Source organism: Anthonomus grandis, chromosome 7 (assembly GCF_022605725.1).
Source record: "Anthonomus grandis grandis chromosome 7, icAntGran1.3, whole genome shotgun sequence".
Lineage (NCBI taxonomy): Eukaryota > Metazoa > Arthropoda > Insecta > Coleoptera > Curculionidae > Anthonomus > Anthonomus grandis.
Genome location: NC_065552.1, coordinates 6,255,652 through 6,277,893, shown reverse-complemented (window position 1 = coordinate 6,277,893; position 22,242 = coordinate 6,255,652). Strand labels below are relative to the sequence as shown.

Genomic DNA, 22,242 nt, shown 5'->3' with positions numbered 1-22,242 from the left:
GTGTTTTTGGTATCTTGCTATACAGAATGTCCCAAAATTGGGACTCCCTGTAAATCATCTTGTTCTAAATAAATACTTACAAGCATAGGAAAATAAGGTCTATAGAGAAACTAGAGCTAGCTAGATAGAAGTGGTTAATGTGAAAAGGTTAGTGTGTAAGTTGAGCATTAGGGTATTGGTTAATGTGTGCCTTTCGAGACATTCGCTTGGAACCTATAAAAGAGAAGAAAGAGGAAGTCGATTAAAATAGTTGGTTAATAACGTCATCGCAGGGCTAGTAAGTCGAGACTTACCGCGCTAGAGTTATCCTTGGGGTAGTAGAAACTGTAGGGCGGCGGATAGTAGATCGACGGGTCGTCCTCGTCCAGTATGTCCGCGTGTGTTTCGTTCACTTTAAATATAAAAAAATTAATTTTTTTCCAGCAGAACAATTATCTTAAAGGAGCTTTAATCTTGTAGCTGTAATTTCTAAAAATGTATTTCTTTTAATTGTTTAGTTGTTCAGGTCTTTGGTGCTGAAATATCCATGCAATAGAAGCGTTATATTGAAGAGAGATTGGCAATTGACAAACTAATTAAACAAATAATAAATTGAGGCAGACTGATTTTTTTGAAAAAGTTATTGATTGAAATAGACAACCACTATGCAATACTATCCTTTGCTCCATAATTAACCATTTGGCATCCTTAAATTTATAAGTAATGGAGCTAAATTTTCATATACCATGTATGTACCTAAGACAGGATTTTTGCACCCTTTTTAAGCGACTCTCTTCGATTTTAGTTAACATGGGCTATAAACAACATCTCAAAAGTTAAAGAAAAACAAAATTTGTCAGTCAACATAATTTTTAATTCATTGGATAATATATTCATTTGAGCGTATAACATTTTAAAAATTGCATTTGCTTTTTTTAGGCAAATATGTAACATGTTCAGAAAAGCTTAAATAATCAAACCCAAATTTCGAACACAGCCAGCAGTCGTCCACCTTTAATTAAATCATTCATTTAGTTCTTCCAATTGTCTTCTATTTCCACCAAATAGCATAATTAGCAATAATATTTCTGGACCTTCAGAAGGCATTTGATACCGTGGCACAGCATATTCTACTAAAAAGGCTTGAAAACATGGGAGTAAGAGGAATTCCAAATGATTTGATAAAATCATATTTGTCAAAAAGAAAACCAAGAGTAATTGTTGGGGGGGAAAGACGCAGCGACCTGGTGGTGGAATACGGTGTGCCACACGTGTTCCTTACTCTTTATAATATATATAAACGGAATAATGTCAGTTCAGGCAGAAGGGCTTGTTTGCTGCTTTGCCGATGACACGGGCATAATAATTTCAATCATGGGAAACTGCAAAGTTCAACGCAGATATAGTTATACAACAAATTAAAACATGGCTTGACTATAGCTTGCTCTCTTTAAAAATAGAGAAGACAAAATTCTTAACTTTTTCCTTAAGTAATAGAAATTTGCTACATTTTCAGTACCTAAAAATCCATGAATCTAATTGTAATTTAACAGTCAATAATCTTTGTTCCTGTGATAAAAGTATTGAAAGAAAACCAAACATCTTGGAATTTTTTTAGATGAAAACTGGAAGAAGCAGGTAGGGTATGTAACTGCTAGGATCAGATAACTCATCTACAAGTTTTATGAGTTGAAAAATAACCTGGACTTAAAAACCTTAAAGATGGTCTATTTTTCACTAGTAGAGTCAATTATAAGTTATGGGTTAGTTGCTTGGGGTGCCGCAGGAATTACAATTTAAAAAAAGCTTGAGATAGCCCAAAAATGGATTATAAAGATAATGTTATTTGAAAAAAAGAGATACCCATCAAACTTAGTTTTTAAAGACAGCAAATTATTAACAATAAATCAAATTTATCTTAAAACAATAATTAGAATAATGCTAAAAACAAATTATTACAAAGTTAATATAATACACAACCATGGTACATGATTTGCTGTACAAAAAAATGTTTGCCTGCAGAACCTCAAACATACTGCTTGTCAAGCTCATGTCTATTTCATTGGACCAAAAGTCTATAATAATTTGCCTATAAAATTTAAATCTGAACCTTATGATAGGATTAAGAAAGAAATAAGTACTTGGACCAATCGCTACGTTTACAACGCGTGTACTAAATATTTAATACTTGGATCAAATGACGTCATGAGGACTATTTTTTCGGTGTAAATGGCAGCACACTAAAATTTGATACCCGAATTTGATGCGTCCCAAACAGCCTAGATCAAATTTATTTTTTTTAGGTGTAAACACTTAGGACCTATACTAAGTACCAAAATGACAAGTTTGACATTTTATTGGATGTTTTATTGGAGGTTTTTATTTTTGTACACAAAAATAAAGAGGAAGAGAAGGACAAGTGTAAGCCTTGAAAAAATATATTAGTTTATTTTTATTATTTTTAAACAACAATAACACTCTTTAAAAATTTTTTTTTTTTTTGTTATGTCCTATAATTCTTCGTCTAAACTGATAAACTTCCTTCAACGGATATTTTGATCATAGAGATAATCCTGCACTAATTTAACCCTCAAAATCAATGCTTGTAAACAGGGCTGTACTAAATAAAAATAGTCTATCATTTGATCCATGGACCTAATAGATCGGCGCGTTGTAAACGTAGGTATTGAGAGTGATTTTCGGATTGGTTATTTGATATAGAGTTCAATTTTTTGTTTTTCTTTTTTGTGCAGATATGTTTGCTTTTTGTTAAACTTCAATTTATTGTGTTCATAATGTTGCAGCATTGACGCTGCTATTTTTGAGTCCCACAATTATTGTTTTTGTTAATATTACTCGTTGATAGAATAACCTGATATAATTTCACCTTTAGATAATGCACACACAGTATTATTTTACCATTGTGCGTTGAAATAATGCAATGAAAATATGTTTTTGTTATTTATTATTAGAAAATAGTCGGGTAATTATAGGGACAACATTTAATACTATACAACTAAAATTAAGATTGAACATTGTTATATTGTTGGTATAAGCCTGTTGGGTTTGCATAGTTTGTATTTACTTAGACTGGGTTGCTTGAACTAATATGTATTTTTAGGTTTGTAATTATTGCTTATAAAGAAATAAATTAATAAATCATGTTTCTTAGTAAAATCTGTTAGTAATTGCAGATCCTCATTTAACAAATTACTACATTGTTTTCTACTAAATTGAAGCTAAACTTTAATCGCGTATCATCAGCATATTGATATGCTTGGCAATGCTTTAAAGTTTTAACAATATTTTTCAGGAAATCCAGGTCCAAAAAACAAGTGTTTATGATATGTACCAATTAGGATAATATAAGAGAACAATATAAACTGAGTATTTCAACATATACAAATAATCTGAACCTAAGGCATTTGATTTAATTTATGTTAGATATTTAAAGTCAGCCTTTTCATCTATTAGTGAAAATTTCAACTCTGCTTTAAAACTCGTAACTAGATTAGTAGAGTAGAATATACTTAACTTATTATTGATTAGAAATACTTTTTTACATTCTATTACAGTCTATAATTTTCCGTCAATCAAGAGAGTCGCCGTTTTTTTTATTACTATATCTTTGTGTAATAGCTCCCTTAAGTATCATAAATTTCAAAATAAGATTAAGAAAATATTCAACTTTAATATTTACATTTTAAATATGCAACGTACTGAAAGAAGTAGTTTTTAAAATATCAACAAGTAAGCCAACATCTGTGTTCTTTAATCTGCATAATTTCGATGTTCGAGACTCGTTTAAATCTGTTCAGTTCACAATATGTCAATAAGTGATCAGATACACCAAAAACGAGTAAAATTCTAACTTTATATGGTTGTTCTTCCTGTAACAGTATAATATCATAGTAAAGGGATTTTTAGTTATGCACGCTGGAGAATCAGGTGCATCAATGAAACGTTCAGTTCTATTGTTTCTTAAGTGCATCAGGTTAATATTGACTTCTCCCCTATAACATTATCACATTTTGGTACAAAATCGGACATTATATCTTCAAATTCTGAATAAAAAATTTCAAAATTGGTGAAAGTGCAAAATGATAGAACTTGGTCTCAGTTGATAAATTGTACTGAAAATTGAATTAAAATTAACATTTTTGCATTGAAACACTTTAGTATTTCTTAGCGATGTGAGGCCTCTAACCACGCATAAGGTCTTTTTAGTACAATTTTTTATATACGAAATTAGGTAAGAAACAGTTCAAAATATTTATCAAAAATTGTACTAAAAATACCTTGTGCGTGGCCAGAGGCCTCGCACCACTATGCAATTTCTCTAGTTATTACAATGTTTACATTTAAATTGATACAATATAAAAATTTGTTAGTGATGCGAGGCGTCTGGCGGCCACTCATAAGACCAAATGATAAACAGTGCAAAATATTAATCGAAATTTGTACTATTTAAACATCTGTACTCTTGGTACATTGGTGTCTCTTATGAAGCTCTGTTCCATTTTTTCAGATTTATTTCTTTGACCCATTAGTCAAAAAAAAAATTCAAATAGAAATCACATTTTAGTGGTGAGGACAAAGGGTTCTAAGGTTAAACAATGGCTTAAATTAAGAAAAAAGATCAAAACTCTCTTTCAGATAATTGAGGTGAAACACTATCATAATGTTTTCATGATGGCACACATAAAAATGGTAAATAAAATACAAAACATAAAGTAAAAGTGACAGACAAAGGGGTGAATTAAGTTGAATACACGTGTTTCGCCCTGTATCAGGGCACCATCAGAATATTTATATTATGCACATTAGATGGACCGATTTCGTTCTTTGATAGAGGTATGGTGAGCATTAAATAAAACACTTTTTGTATTCAGCTTAGAGTACTTAAGTAACTTTTGAAAAGTTTACTTAAGAAACCATAGGCAAATATGCTATGTACCGTTTTTTTAAATAGTGTTGTTGTTTTGATAATGTCCTAAGCCCTGATGCTGGCCTACGGCCGAAAGCGCTAAACAGCAATTTTCAATTTCAATTATACGCTGTGTTTTATTTATTTAAATTTTATAATTTAGTAAAAGAAAACAACGGTATGTAAAGTACACCTCCCAGTCACATTAAGCCATCCCAACTCGGGTAATTTATATGAAATTCTTTGTCGATGCCTTATGCCAAATATCAGTCTAAAAGAAGAGTTTTGAGCTTTTTGGAACTCTTTATATCCAGGTTATCCAAGAAAGAGCCATACAAATGGTCCGCACAATTAAGATATGACAATACTAGGGAATCACATAGCATAGCTTTAGATTTTAGAGACAAATAATACCTATATGAATAAATTGCCTTAGAAATTGATATTTTCTTATTTCGATTGATAATATTTGAACGCTTCCCAAGTATATATTTTTCTCAAATTATTAAAAATACCTCAAAAAACAAAGATTAGGCTTACGTTTGTGATTGTTTACCTTACTTTTAGATCTGATGATGCTCTGATACAGCCCAGAATATCTCATATCTTGGGTTGGAGTTGGAAAAATGCGGTTGGAAAAACTAGAAGCACCATATTTTTGTCAAGGGGTGAGCCATCCCTAAGCGCCTTCCACCCCAACATTTAAATAGAATAACCTTTTTGTCATAATGTAAATTACTGGTCTTTTTTAGTGGCATTCATCTACTAAAAAAATTGTCCCATTTACTACCTAGTGAGACTTTTAATTGAAAGTTCAACAAAGGAGGTTATAATAAATATATGGTAGTTCTATAGTTCCACCAACCTCGTCAAAAGGCATTTTTGCAACTCAAATATTTTATGAATTGAAAGTTCTCAAATTGACACCCTGGATGTATTGGCGATTATAAACCATTGACCCCTTTCGCCCCATTGCTTCCTTTTTATTATTTTTTTAAATTATGGAGGCTCAATTTTATTCGAGCCAAGATTCCTTTGCAATAAAAAAAACCATGCGGAGCAAAAATAATTAAATGTTACTTAGTTTAAATTGAGAACATTTGTACATAAAGGGATTGAGAAACAAATTACTGTCATGTCTGTTATTTCAGATTCTGGTGTTCTACCTTTTTGGGACTTTTCTCTTAGTGATATACTGAAAATTGAATACTTTGCATATCTGATAATATGCTGAATGATGAACTATATGCCAGGAATATTGCTTTCGCATATACGATATTTGGCATATTCATGAGTTATTCCCGGTATATTGCGATGTATTTCGTCAAATGAGATATAGGTGGCATATTCCACGGATATTGGGTGCCCTTCTGGGAGGGCGAAACACCTGTAATCAACTTAATAGACCCTTTTGTCTGTGACTTTGATTTTGCGTTTTTTTTTGTTTTGAATGCTATAGTTAGAAAAGTTTATAAAGAACCGGTGACATCAACAGGCGGCAAAATCCGCGCATCTCGTTATTCTATCGATCGGGTCAGATGACTATGTCGAGGTCTGAAGACAGTGGAGGCGGCGCACTTGTTGAAATTATTAATATCTATTTGTACTAGAGTTTAAATAGCCCTAGATTTTTAGTAGGTGTAGCTAGCGATATTATAAGTGCGTTTGATTTAGTTGAAATACCAACTAAGAATGCATATATTTGAATTTAATTGATCCGAGATTCGTTTAAAAAAATGTAGATAAATTAAAATTATATTTTTTAGCATTGTGATGTGCCCATAAAAAATCTAATAAAAAATAGTTTTACTTACAGGAGGATGCAGTTCGCTAATTATTTTTAAAACATGACTTCAAATAGGTTGCTGAAAATTATTCTTTATTCGCATTTTTTTTTAAGGATTAGGTATTTTAAACGACTTGTGTAAAGAAACAAATTGGTATAAGCTTAAAGTTTTATTTCATTATTTTACATATTATATATTTTTATTGACTATCAGATAGTGTATTACAACCTAAATCAGATTCATCCGATGAAGACCATTCTATCTCTTCATCAGATGAGCCTGTATTTACTGTAAATTTTAAAGAATCCAATGCTTCATCAAAATGGTGATGACTTTCGAAATATTGTTTTTCTATGTTGTCTATATGGTTGCAAATATTTATCCACTCATCATTCGAAATTTCCGCAAATTTCTGCCTTGTCAAAGTTTCGACATCCGCCAATTTAAAAGTGGAATTTCTGCTTGCCACCCAATTCTTAACAGTTGCCCAAATTTTTTCTATCGGATTAAGCTCTGGGTGGTATGGAGGCAAACGTACCACAATGTGTCCATGCTTTTCCATTAGGTCGTCCAACTTGGTTTTTACAGGATACTTTTTTTTTATTTTCAGACACTATTTCATATAACTCTGTCTTGGTGAGTTTTGCATCAAATGTAAAATTACGTTCCTTGACTATCAGTCAAACTATTTCCTGCTTTTTACTTCCAGATGTAACATTCTTGACTACAGGCACATTGTGATAAGCTGCATTGTCTAATACTAGGACGGAATTAGGTAGTAAATTTGGAATTAACTGATTTTCGGCCCATTTCATGAAGTTGTGATGGTTCATATCATCATGATAGTCTCCGCTTTTTGACCCTAAAAAGAGAAGAATAAAAGATTTTAAAATAATCGTATAAAGTTGTCAGTGTGGTATTAATTATCAAAATATCAATATTGATAATGGTAAAAGGTTGACTAAATATTATAGGTGAAAATATGGATAGGGAACTGGGACTGAAAAGTATAAGTACCCGCTTATCCAATCAACGAACTAAGAGTATCTTTTCTGCGTATTACATTTTAATATCATGTTTGGTATTACTTTATATAGAAATAACTAAAAAATTTTACCTGAGCGAAAAATCAGTAACCCATTATTTACGAAACCATTTCTTCCCCCAGCATGAAGAATTATCAGTCTCTGTCCTTTGGAAATGGGTTTTCTAATTCCATGTCTGCTATGTATGTAACTTTCATCAGTATATACAATATTACGGCCTTCCTCTTTATATTTTAAAATTTGCTTTAAATATTTAATCCTTTTCAATCGTATGTCGTAAGATTCCATAAGAGCTTTTCTGTTATCTTCCGTTTTGGTCCATCTATAAAAAAAACTTATATGTAATTAAAGGAACATATTAATGTATTAAACAAATTTCTCATGATATTTAAAAATAAAATTAGCAAAGACGTAACTTAATAAAATAAAAAGCTTAATAAATTAAAGAAAGGATAGGTACTCTGCCAGGTACTCTCCAAATAAGAATATGTAAATAAATAAATCTCCATATGGTTATTTTATGTCAAACCCAAAAAAATACTTAACAGGTGCCACTTTTGTCTAAATAATAAAATATTCTGGTGTTATATTGCAATGTAGGGTAAGTAAATTACTTGGGTTTTACAACTGAAATACACTGTACTTACATTTTAGAGTAGGTCTTCTTTTTTCAAATATGTAGAAATCATACACTATTTGTTTTATATCTTTAATTTGGGTCAAAGTAATGTTACCAATCTTCTGAGATTTTCTTAACCTTTTTTTCCTTGGACTGGTAAAGGAACAGGAAGATATATTTTCTATATCTTCTGACTCTTGGACCACTCTTCTGTAAGTTGACTGGGATACTCGAGTGGCAGCTAACGTACGTTGTCTAAAATAATTATATACTATTATTGTAAGTTATCAATACAATAAAAATTAAAATTTGAAAACACCCTACAATAAAATATGAATTTATATTGTTCACTTACCTAACATTTTTCAAAGGAATAGTAATTCCTTGCTCTGCTTCTTTTTTCATAAAAGCTGCCACGTTAGAAATAACCTCTCTCTCTTGGCTGTGAATTATTTGTCCTTGTTTACCTACTTTCTTAGGTGACATCTTAAAAAAAATTAGAAAGTAAAAAAATTAATATACACATGCACACTCTAGGCTGTACATATAGTATATTTTACATAATATAATTTTTAACAGTAATTAATTTTCATTTATTTTTTTAAATTATTAGACAATTGAATAATTTAAACCAATTTTACTTACCTTTTACAATAAAAATTGGATAGTCTAACTAAAAAAACCAAAGTCTATTTCACTATTATACTTAAAAAAAAAACACACAACAGATTTTAAATGCCTTATAACACGATTAACTGACTTCCCGTACGAGAGGACATTGAGTAGGCCTTCAGGCTACGTCATAGGCTTTAAATCCCCGGCAGGTACAAAGAAACGAAGTACGGCGGCTGCTTTGTTCTTGCGGTCTCTTTAATAAGAAGCGAGAGAAAATATATTGCGGTCGTCTTTTCTCTCTGCCACCGGATTTTCTATCGATTTTGTGTTGAAAAATGGGTTTGTGCGCATATTGAGCAGCCGGTTCTTTATAAACTTTTCTACCTATAGCTATGTAAGTGATTAAGAGGGAGGTCTACCTGCGTAAAACGGGGTTAGCTCCTGTACCAAGACAAAAAAAGTTAGAAAGCTCAAATTTTGTGTAGGGATTGTTTATTGGATTATCTAGACGGGATGCTATTTAAAATTTTGAAAATCAAAAAAAACAATGTTGAAAATTTTTATTTTTTATTAAAACAATGTAAAATTGACCATCCCCTGTTCCTTAAATCTAATAAAACATAACACACGAAATATATATGTTGTAAACATTTTTGGTTTCTTTTAAAACCTAACCCAAAAAATAATAATAATTTTGGCTAAAAATTGGGTCTCCATAGGATATCTAGGCAGATCTGGCAACACCGTTCTTGTTTCTTAGGACGCGCAATATTTGCCGGTCAGCTTTCATTGGTCGAAACGGTTTTGATAAACGGGTAGTGCTAAGTAGTCTTGATTTTATTCTAAGTGATATTCGCAATTATTATTTTCCTTTATTTTATTAGTGCATTGTGTCTGTATATGGTAATAATTAAAACAATTTTGAATTTTGTGAGTGTGTTAAAATTAGCATGGTGAAGACTTGGCTCACCCTAAAATCGGTTTCGCGTTTATATTATACTGTAGTTCTTGTTGTTATTCTATTTGTTATATACTGTTGATGTTTTCTTTTATTTACTTTCGTCTCAACTTTTGAACAATAAAAATGAAATTTTTGCGGCCTTTTAATACTAGTGATAATGAATCGAATAGTTGTGGTAAATAGGTATTTTTAGGCATTTCATAATCTGTTAGTTTATGATCGCTTTACCGATCAAATTTTAAGAGAGCATCAATTTTTTAACACGTGTCATTTTTGACCTGAATATATTTTAAACCTGAATTATAATTTTTAAACATAATGTACTTTAAAAAATATCATTAATATTTGCTTAACAAAAAAAATACAGTACTGTTTTTTTAAGATAAAAATTCAAGGTTATATTAAATTTTTGACATTAAAATTAACGAGTCACTTATTTTGGGTATTATGTCACTTATATTAAATATCAATTTAGAAAATACTATCTCATACGCTCAAATATTGAAAAGAAGAAGAAAATAGACTTATTCACATATTTAAAATATATTTGAATTTAAATTTTTAACAAAACCTTTCGTTATATTTACTTTAATGTAAGTTCAATAAGTCTTAAATACAATAATTTAAATAGATATAATAGATACCGCGAATGAATCCAATTATAATTCATGCCAATGACGAATCCAGTTCTGAAGAGATGGATAGTGATGCTAAATAGATAAGCATTTTTGGACGTAAAAAAATGTGGGTGCAAAATTATGAATACATAGTTAACTTCACTTATATTTGATTTCGATAAGCCCAAAAATTTCATTTTCAATTTCATTTCAATGAAAATTCATTGTTCAGCGGAAATTTTTGGGCTTATCGAAACAAATATCAGCGGAGGCAAGTATAACAATATTGTATTGCAGCACGGCCACGACATTATTTTATACCTATGTAACAACAAACCACCCAACTTTTTGAAAATTTTTTTAATAATTAAAAAAAACTGTGTATATTTCATTAAATCTAAGACCACGACTTTTGCGTGACTTGATAAATGTTTTTGTTGGTTGTAAAATAACTTTTAGCTAAATTTTTACTATATATATTAAGCCAGAGAACAACACGTTATATGCACGCCAATGCCCTATAAAGAAACCGCCGCGTGCTAAACGTTTTTAGTTTTTATACTTGTCCAAGTAACTTCACCTAAACTATAAATATAATGCTTTTTTTTGTAATTAATAAGTGTACAAGGTGTCCCAGTATATGGTCTAGAGATGCTCGTAATAAGAGCGAAATATGTAACCGATTTTATTTATTATACAATTTTAAAGTTATTGGAGACCGGTGACTTGGAGTTTTATACAGTTTCCGTGTTTTTGGTAGAGGGCGTTCCTCGCGTTAGTTTTTACTTTTTTAGAACATAATCGCACTTTTAGGTTTTCATAATATGTGAATGACTTAAATTTACTAGATTTTTAGCAATGCAATCCTAAATAAAATAAAATTAATATTTAAGATTATTTTTAAAAAAATATTACGACTTTTGTTAATTCTTATATCTGCCGTATTTTAAAAAGAAGATCCTCATTATTTTTAACATATTTACAGATTTTACAATTTTTACATTTAGTTCATTTAGATTATTAATTATAGGACTATCATAAACAATTGATTTCAAATATCCCCAAATACAGAAGTCCATGGGGTTTAAGTCTGGACCACGCGCAGGCCAAAGCAAAGGTCCTCCACGGCCAATCCAACGTTCGGGATATTATTCGTCAAGATAATTGCGTACCTGTCGAGAAAAATGCGCGAACATATATCTTACATAAAATACATGTTCTGCTTAACATTTAATGGTTTATCTCTAAATACGAGTCTCCGTTCAAATTATTAAAATTAAATGCCCATTTGTAATTTCAAAAATTAGTACTGAAATGGGAATTAGAGAAAAAAACTTACATTTGCTATCATTGAAAATGGTTCCTTACATCTAAAAAGGAACCACAACTATTACTATCAAATCCAGGGACAGTTGCAAGTTACAAAAAGAAAATTCTGTTTCTTTGTAGTATAAAGCCCTCTTGGATTAATTATATAGAAGGTAATTCATTGTATTAATAAGTTCTCATTCAACCGATAATCCGTAATTTTAACAGTATTAAAATTTAACTTTCCTTGAGGACATTTCAAAAAAATGTTATAAGATCAATAATATTGCGATAAAGGTATAATTTTAACTCTTACTTTAACTACATACTACATAATGTATTTATTTTTTGAAAAATGTATTATGATTTTTAAAATATGAAACATCACCATTATTCATTATAGCTATGCCTTATAATTTTTAATAGTCGTTTTTCTTGAAGATTCCTCGTAATGAAGCATTTTGGAGAGTTAAAATGTTGCCCAAACTAAAATATTTTTATGAACATTACCTTTTACCGGAAGTTGATCCACTTTATCCAAAAGGAATACCACTTAGAGACAAAGCAGAAGAATCAAACATATTATTATAATACAATATAATCATTAGGTTTGTTCTAGCACAATATTTGGAATGGTTTGAAACTAGTTTAGTGTATATCCCAGTTGCGCGTGATTAGCCTGAAACCTCGTTGCAAACGGTTCCATTACGTAATGCCTCACACATTCACCCATAGGGAGTATTATTCGTGTATGGTTTCTGTAATGGTAGCGCATTACGTTCTGTTGATGAATACCGACGTGGTTTTCCAAATCGAAGAATTCCTAATCGAAAAGTTTTTCAGACAGTTTTTGCAAACGCTCAGGAAACAGGAATGTTTCCAAGCATAAGAATTAATTCTGAACGAGAGGCGGACTAAATGTAGAAATGAAAATGTTCTGGATATGGCTGAAGAGAACCAGAGTGTTAGTACGAGGCGGATTACAAAAGAACTTCGATTAGCATCACATGTAGACGTTTGGAAGACACTTAAGAAAAACGGTTTTAAGCCTATCCATATTCAACCGGTTCAACATCTTCAAGAAGGTGATTTTGGCTTAGGGGTTCAATTTTGTGAATGGATCCCACAAAATCGAGACCTACATAATTACATTTTACTTAGCGATGAAGCTTATTTTACCCGCAATGGAATTAATAACCGACACAATGAACATCGGTAGTTAGATGAAAATCCTCATGCCACGTTTGAACAAAACGGCCAACAATCTTACAAATAAATTTCAGAACCGATTATTTCTGAAACGGTCGAGAATCGGATTAGAACATATGAGTTAATTTATCTTATTTTGACCTTCTGAACATGTTTCCAAAATATTTCCTTTTCCTCCCGAAACACCCTGTATGTACATATGCTTTATAACATAAAAAGTAGTTAATAAACCTAACAAGAAGTAAGACCAGTTGACTTGCGTCCCTGGTAATCGAGATTCGATATATCAGGGAGAAGGGAACGGTGGAGTGGGTAATTATGGCAGCCAGTGTTGCTACTTTCAGCGAAAACTGCACCGGCCACGAAACTACTGTCGCGCTTCGAAACCGATTTTGTCACGTGGTGGACCGCACTCTTAAGAGAACATGGATTATTTTAGGGAATGTTAAGTAACTTACCGTTGGGGGCGGGCAAGATCGCCGCCCCAGGCGGTAAGTGCGCGAAAAAAGGCGGCGAGCTGCCGTTCAAAAGGGAGGGGGGGAACGGCATCCCCCCTCCGGGTTCCCCCGGGACAGGTACTCGCATCGCAACTTGCCCGGTAACAGGGTTGGTTTTATCTTCACCCTGATCGCCTGCGAAACAGCGGGTTAGTTTTACACTGATTATGATTGATGATGACGGTTAGTAGAACGAAACTTTGTGCGGGCGAGGGGAAGCGTTATTTTGGTTGACTTACTATTGGTTTCCGTTGGGAAGTATTGTGCCTGCGGAGGGATTTCGCCGTCCCAACCGGGCGGGGGCGGTAGGGCGTAGGCCGGCGTTTCTGCTGATGCATTAAGCGTTCGCGAAGAGTTTGTGCCCAGGATTTGGAGGGGCCCGTCGTCCGAGAGTTGGACGGGAAAGGGCGGCGGTACCGCCGGATTTTTTGGGATTTTTACCTACAAAAAAAATGGGTGATTAATTCAACGACTATATGGCAACTCATTTGATTTTTTTTTTAAGAGGAAATGTAAACTAGTAAACATATAAACCACTACGACTCTGTACTACCAACACTACTATTATTTACTACTATTTATGTCGATTTAAATATTGCTCCAATTTTCCGAACTGAACTGTCAACTGGCCTCCCAGCGGCGACGCGCTCGCTCCTTATATACTAGGCTGACCATGATTCCGGAAGATTCGCGGACCTTCAACGCGCCTCCAGAGATGTCGTCCGTTGTACTCACTTGCGTCATTTACGTTTACCGTTCGTTAGGTGTAAATTAAATCACTCGATGCACAAAAAATAGTGAACCGATTTGTTTACACAGTTACACTATTAAACGTAGTCTCTTAAGACAATTAGAAATATTTATTAAAACTATATTATTATTTATATCCGCTTTAAATATCGCATCAATATTGCGAATTTAACTGAAATGTTAACTGGCCTCCCAGTGGCGACGTGGCTCCTTTTATTATTAAAAATTAACAAAAAATTGATAGATTAAATAAATTGGATTAACTGACAAGTAATAACGAGGAGGACATATGGGAAGGAAAAGGAGATTAAAGGATAATAGAGGAAAGAAAAATAATGGATCAAATCCTGATGACCAACAAGCAAAAAATTACTACAAGCACTATAGCTACAAACCTGAAAGAAAATCTTACAAGAACAGAGAAAAATTTATAAATACAATAAATTATATGGGCCCAAAATTATAATATGTACAACTGTTATGGTGTAATTAATAATGTACTTAAAAGAAATAAATTAATAATAAAGTAAATATTAATCCTTACTCTGGCTATTGATTTACAAGCTTTAGTGTGAGAGCACCTTAAAACTTATGGGCTTACCGTTACACTAAAAGTTTTCTGTCTAACTTAGAAAGTTATATTATCTTTCAAAATTCAAAATAAATAAACATAAGCTTAGTTCTAAGATGATTTTTGGTGAATTTATGTTACTAATCAAACTTATTATGCTAAAAACAAGTTATCTTGCCTTTCTTAAAAAAAGTATCCAAATAAATGATAAAATTGTTTATCCAATTTATAACAGCCACGACGCGGCTCCTTATATACTCGGCTGACCATAATTCCGGAAGATTCGCGGACCTTCCACGCGTCTCCAGAAACATCGCGTCGTACAGTGTACTCTGTTATACTTATTTTGCTTGAACAATTAAAAATTGTTTTAATTTATTTTTGGAAAATAAATTTAATGGTGAACTACATGCTTCTGATACTGTTTTGAGTACCTATTATATTGTTTGAGCCATGTGATTATAATATATGTATATAATTCAATCACTAGGTATATAAAATAGCATACAACTTACTAATAGTGACATATTTGTTTATACATATTTGTTGGTATGATGTTGCTAAGATTTATAAACATATAAATTAATCGTGTATGGTTAATTGGTAAATTCAGTAAAATTCGGAATAGGATTATTTTGGATTGTCTTGATTTGAATGTAGAGTAGAGAGTAGCATTTTGCTGCGTTTTTAGCTTAACACATGAGTGAGGGGCTCATGCCCAAATTCCTTGTTCAACGAGAACTTCGTGGGCAGACATTTTTCTCGATTTATGTTGCACTAATTTCTCTAACTAAATTTCGATTAACCAGACAGTTTTAGTCTCGTTTTTGGGCTCTAATACCGAATTTAGAAAATATGGTCCTGGAATTTTTGTTGAAGATGTTGAACAATGAAATTATTAAGTACTAGACGTGTTTTGGAAGGCTGCTAAATCTATAGGCCACCTTAGATCAAACGTTAGTCTAGACGGCGTTTTAATTTCATGATATTGGTAAGAGCCCTTTTGAAACTATAATTTCTTGTATTAGGGCCTTTTTCTCCTCCCTTCCGAGCAAAGTCTAGATAGCCGTGTACTAGAAGCTCTTTTAGGGATTGTTTGATCTATAAGCAGAATCAATTTTAATTCCTGTTGCTATCGCCCTTTGTCACTGTAACCACGCCTTCAGGGCTGTTGTGGAATGAGCTAGCAAGGCATTTTTGGTACAACATTTGACATCCCCAACGAACGCCCCGACGAAGCTCACTTGCATCATTCCGGAATAATGTAAATTAAAGCACTCGATGTCGACAAAAAAATGGTCAACTGATTTATTTACACACTTATAGTACTTAACCCGATCACTTAAGATTACTAGAAATATTTGTTATATTGTATTTATTTACGATTATTATTTATTTCCGAATTAAATATTGCGCCAATATTCCGAACTGAACTGTCAACTGTCCTGCCAGCGGCGACGCGGCCCCTTATATACTCGGCCGACCACGATTTCGGAAAATAAAGTTAAGGCATTAAAAAGTAAGAGAAGAAAGCAAAAAATGTAAAAATAGAAAGACAAGATGGTAATAATTAAACAGACAAAGAAGAAGAATGAAGCTATGAATTAAACTTATAAAACAAGAAGAAGAGAATAATAAATGCCTAAACTGGACTGTCCAGTACTAGAAAGAATCAAGAACATTTGTAGAGCAAGTAGGTGAAGAAGATAAAGAGACACTATAACTCCTTGATATCCCTTAAGGATTTTTTTCAATTATTTACCTGATGCAGTGGTGCACTATAATCATCAATAGGTTGCCATACTGGCGCGAGGTCTTGCTTGGTGTCATCATGCGGTGGATAGGTACCACCTTTTATCACTAAAAGATGGTTCTCGGCCAACCAGATGTCGTTCTTCGTCAGTCCGCCCAGTGTTGCGATATTGTCGTGAGGAACCTACAAATAAAGTGTATGATAAAAAACCGATAAGAACAGACGGTTTCTTCATGCTTACTTCTGGATTGGCATCGTAACTCAGTATTCCGGGTCGTTTCGGTGGTTTCCTAAACAGCTCCTTCTGGATCAGTCCGTATTTCCCATCGGCCACTTGTTGGGAGAGGGTTTTTCTGTCGTCGCCTTGTGATTTTCCTCCTTTTTGGTTTTTTGTGTTTCCTCCAGCACTACAAGAATTACAAAACAATTTTCAGAGGTCCTATTACCTTTTATATTATAGGCGAAGCATTAAGTTGAGGAGAGATCGACACTGTTTCATCCCACAAACGCTGTCGTTCTCTTTTTAACTTGTCACTTATAGCTATTACATTAATTGCTGCACTCAAGACCTTAGTTAGCCAGGCCGGTATATTAGCACTAAGACGATTTACCTGGCTGTAATCAATTCTGTATCGTCTTGATCCCGATCCAAGGTTCGAATATATCCTCCCACTAGTCGATGGATTTGTCTTTGTGGTTGGTGTCTGGTTCTTGGTGAGGGTGAGGGGTTCGGGGTGGCCAACAGAGTGGGGAGAAAAAGCCATAAGGGTAGTACTAACAGGATGTAGGGCCATCGATGCCGGTGTCTCATCTGCAAAAAAAGAATAAAGATCTATATTTAAGCTTGGTTAAAGTGGCTAATAGTAAAAACGCAAATTCGGTCGCCATTTTGAGTTCGATATTCATAAGAAAGTAATGTTATTTAAAAGGCATTTAAATTAGTGCAGAGGGAGTTAAGGATCCAAGATTCTGCCACATTTGTTCAAATTCGCAACGGCTGAAAAGCGCTGTCTTGGCAAATAATTGAAACAAAATGGCGGCCGGTAACTACGACGACCGTTTAAATTTTCAAAATAGCGGTGGTGATAGGTGAATCGTTCCTCTCCCCTTTTTAATTTTTGATTTATCAAATATTTTTAAAAAAATTAGGCGTGACATATATGGGAAATTATATTTTGACGCAAAATAGATGCCTTAATAGTTTCAAGTTTTAGAATGGCGGATAGTGTGTGAATATTAACAATCCAATTCATAAAACATTCCACGCCATTTTGTTTTTTGTTTAATTGAACACTTAATAGAAACTGCAATTTTGTTGGGTTGTTAGTCATCGTTTTCCTTTCTTTTCCGTTTCTTAACTTTTAACTTCCTTAATAATTTTCTTTAGAGGAAGCGTGGCATACTTTGACGTTAACATGACAGTTTCAAAATGGCGGATAGGCGCCATTTTGTTTGCTTAAGCAAACATATCTCGGAAATCGTAATTCTGTTGGCTATTAGTCGTTTTTTGGAAAATAATATTGTAGAGTTACGTACAAGTAAAAAGAAAACAGAGAGCACGTAAAATCCTTCTCTTCTTCTAACTTTTGACTTTTATTTTAATTGGGTGTGGCCTATAAAGGCAAGTAAATTTAGACGCAAAAATTATAATTTCAATCTTCAATATGGTGGACAGGCGCCATGTTCACGATCACATTACAATTCCTAAAACCATTTTGTTTGTTTAATGTGCGATCCGCCATTTTGTTAGGTGTCAGTCGTCACATGTCAGTCAAATTGCGCGTGGCTTGTAAGGACAAGTATATTTTGACGTAAAAGTTACAATTTCGAGTTTCAAAATGGCGGATAGGCACCATCTTAATAATTAATAGAATTTGCTATTTTATTAAATCGTACGTCACATATGTAAGATAGATCTTAACTTTTGACTTTTTTTAAAAGTTTCAAAATTGCGGAAATGCGTTATCTTAATAATACAATCCGCCAATTTATTGGGTAGTACCTTCTCCCCCTTTTAATTTTTGATTTATTTTTTTTAAATTGGGTGTTTCAATATGGTAGACACGCCATTTTAATCATAGCATTAAAATTCTGAAAACCATTCGCTATTTTGATCGTTTTATGTAAGATAGATCTTAACTTTTGACTTTTTTTATCGTTTAATAAATTAAAAAAAAAATTGGCGTGGCTTATACGAGCAAAATTAATAATTCCAAAATGGCGGTTTGACACTTGTTTTCATAGTTCTCAAATTCACAATGGCTGACGGACGCCAACTTGATAAACGAATTTAATGGTACTAATCTGGTCTTACTGCTCGGATACAAAGCAACATGGCGGCATTGCAAAGATAATTTTTAGAGCGCCGCTATTTTGTCTACAAATTTCAAAATTTTGGATATGCGCCATTTTGCCATAAAAATGATTGTTTCAATAAGCATACATATGCCCCCTTGATAATAAGATCAAAATTCGTAAAACCATTCGCCATTTTATTCACTTTATCCACCTTAACCTTTGACTCGCCTAATAAATTAAAAAAAAAATGCGTGTGGCCAAAATGGTTGCTCATGTCATAGTTGTCACATTTAAAATGGCTGACGGACGCCAACTTGATAAACAAATTTAATGATCGTAGGCATGATGCTGCTCGGATATAAAACAAAATGGCGATAAAGATAAATTTTAGAACGCGGCCATTTTGTCTAAAAGTTTCAAAATGGCGAATATGCGCCAGCTTAGTAATAGATAGAATCCGCCATTTTATTGGATCGTACGTCACCTTCCCCTTTAAAGTTTTAATTCAATAATATCAAAATTCTTAAAACTATTCGCCATTTTGTTCGTTTTATGTTGGATTCAACTTAACCTTTTATTCGCTTAATAAATTTAAAAAAAATGGGCGTGGTTTATAGAGGAATGGCGGTTTGACAATTGTTTCTCATTTCATAGTTGTCAAATTTAAAATGGCCTACGGACGCCAAACTTGATAATCAAATTTAGTGATAATAGGCATGATACTGCTCGGATACAAAGCAAAATGGCGGCAGTGTAAAGATAATTTATAGAACGCCGCCATTTCGTTTACAAATTTCAAAGTGGCAGATATGCGCCACCTTAATAATTAATACAATCCGGCATTTTATTGAGTAGTACGTCCCCTTCACCCCCTCTCATTTTCGATTTAACTTTTTTTAAATTGAGTGTGGCTCATAGTCGGCAGTATATTTTCGGCAGTTCGTTTTATACGCCTTAACTTTTAACTTGCTTAATAAATTAAAAAAAAAACGGGCGTGGCTTATAAAGGCAAAAATGACAACTTCAAAATGGCGGTGTTGCATATGTCATATTCGTCAAATTCAAGATGCCCGGCAGACGCCAACTCGATAAACCAATTTTATGACAATAGTAATTTGTAACTACTGTAATGTAATGAAAATTTTCAGGTCTCCGCCATTTTGTTGATGGCGACCGTGCGTAATTTTAAAAGGTGGATTTGTTACGACAAAAGATATCTGGGGCTATAAGCCACGCCCATTAAAAAAAAACTGAGTGAATATCGTGGGTATTTTTATGCACTCACCGTACAATTAAATAAATCATAATTTATACTGAATATAAATAAAATTAAACGCACTAAAACGTCGACCTTGTATATAAAATTATAACCCGGGGCTCGCGTACCTACTTGCAAATTGATACATAAATAACATTTTTATGGGTTAGGTGCGAAAGTCACTAGGTCATTGTGTTTAGAAGTGTGCTTACCTTAATCTATTTGCTTAATTCGTTATTAATTGTTTTTTTTAATAAACGTGGGGTTATTTTGGAAAATTCCACATTATAACCAAAAAAATCAACAATTTGTGCAATAACGTTTAGTGTATTCAGATTAATATTAGCAAAGATATTCAGGAAAATGTGGGAGTAAGAATATTCAAGACTCTTTCATTCTATGTGGTTTTCCATGACAACTAATATCCGCCCTTCAGAAGCTTTCATGTCATTTGGGAGCAATTACCTTGGATATTTCCTTAGATTTGCAAAAGGCATTTGATGTTATTTTGAACACTTTTTTTTTCAATAAAAAGAAAGAGTGCAGTTTTATTGGTCCATTGGCCTTTTATGTATTTATTAATGATTGGCCTTTGGAACTTGAGTGAATAGTTGTCCTTTTTGCTGATGGTTTTTTATATAAACGGTTATAATTGTATGAAATAACAATAAAATTAAAAAAAAATAAATAAAATAAGCAAAGTCACGATTTGCGCGAATTATAGATTTGTGTGGCGAAAGATTGTTTTTTAAAAACAAAATATATTAAAGTACGATACAGAGTACAGTAGCTTAGGTACAATAAGAATGACTAAAACTAGAATTAACTTATATTTATAAACTAAAAAGAGCTAGGCTGGCATAAAGGTGGGCCGCTGCTGGATAGGCACTATGTGACTATGTAACTCCTCCCTCCTTAAGAAGCAAACATAATGGAATGAGTTTGCTTGGTATCTTGGAGCTCAGTTTCGGACTGGATGTCTTCAGAAGGTAGCTTCTTCTTCTGGCATCGCGTTCTGGCATAGGAAAACAATTGGTTTCTGTAGAGCAATATTAAAAGTATGATGACAAGACATGTTGTTATAATGCTTATTATCATATAGGTTGGTGAAGATTCTTCATGGATTTCCTGGATTGGGGTGAGTTGACTAGCGAAATCTTTTAGGTGGTAGACTTCCTTGAAATCTACGGTGTTGATATTGATTGCTGGGTACTTCATCGGTAGTATGGTGTTGTCAAGATGAAGTTCTGGGAGAATTAACGGTTTTCCTTGATTTATACGAATATCGTTGATAAACTTTCTGGTTCCAATGGAGACTTCACAAGGATGTGGAATTGTAATGAGAGTTGGTGCGTTAATTGACAGGTACTTGTCTGAGCCACATTTTGTAAAGGCTTGGACCTCTTGTTCGGGAATCACCAAGACTTCAGTTCTAGTTATTTGCTCAACTAGAGGTTGTTTCAGGTGTAGATTACTAAACTGGCAAGAGGTTGGAGGTAGATTTTTCATAAGCTGGGCAATACAACTATCTTCTTCGTGAAAGACTTCTTTACAGTAGAATATTCCTTCAATTTCGGGGCAAGAGTCTTTTTCATATTGGATATTGTTCTGTGTTTGTGCCACATAGGGGTATTTAGGAATGATAATGGTATGGTTTTGAGGAGTAGGATAGATATGGTGAAAGGTATATGTTTCAGGCTTTAATAAGGGTATTTGAATTGAAAATATTATCCTATCCTTTGAGAATAAAACTTGTGTTCCAATAAATTGGTAGAATGAAAGAATATTTTTAAAGTTTGGTACAGTGTCTCGATCATAATTCGCTCTTAGGTAGCTTAATGTTTCATTTAACTCGGATACAGAAATAATAGAGTTATGTAGAGAGTTCAATTTAGCAAAAAGAATGGCATCTTCTAGGTTGTCAAGAAAATTAATTAGGTTTTGACAATCCAAATTGATTTGGGAAAGCAATCCTTCGATCATAAAGTATTCATGCGCATCTTTTAAAGAGTCTTTTAAAATTTCCCAGACAAATTCAATTCCTTTT

The 22,242-nt window shown here is 33.0% G+C and overlaps 2 protein-coding genes and 1 long non-coding RNA gene across 4 annotated transcripts in view; 1 reads left to right on the top strand and 2 right to left on the bottom strand.

Moving 5' to 3' along the window:
* The window catches only part of LOC126738590 (N-alpha-acetyltransferase 15, NatA auxiliary subunit), a 265,256-nt gene that overhangs the window by 50,583 nt on the left and 192,431 nt on the right, over positions 1-22,242 (top strand). The window lies entirely within an intron of this gene.
* Positions 1-22,242, bottom strand: part of LOC126738589 (uncharacterized) — a 61,452-nt gene that overhangs the window by 3,626 nt on the left and 35,584 nt on the right. The window contains exons 2-7 of one of the 2 annotated variants that reach the window (XM_050443988.1): positions 17,251-17,450; positions 16,881-17,046; positions 16,649-16,822; positions 13,805-14,006; positions 13,527-13,700; positions 294-391 (exon numbers count right to left, since the gene is read on the bottom strand). In XM_050443988.1, coding sequence (XP_050299945.1) covers positions 294-391; positions 13,527-13,700; positions 13,805-14,006; positions 16,649-16,822; positions 16,881-17,046; positions 17,251-17,450 — 1,014 coding nt within the window. The remainder of the gene's footprint in view (positions 1-293; positions 392-13,526; positions 13,701-13,804; positions 14,007-16,648; positions 16,823-16,880; positions 17,047-17,250; positions 17,451-22,242) is intronic. The other variant, XM_050443989.1, reaches the window with a different exon arrangement.
* LOC126738595 (uncharacterized) lies at positions 6,850-8,358 on the bottom strand. Its single transcript, XR_007661389.1, has 2 exons — positions 7,811-8,358; positions 6,850-7,555 (listed from the first exon to the last, which is right to left on the bottom strand). It is a non-coding gene; the product is annotated as an uncharacterized LOC126738595 (long non-coding RNA).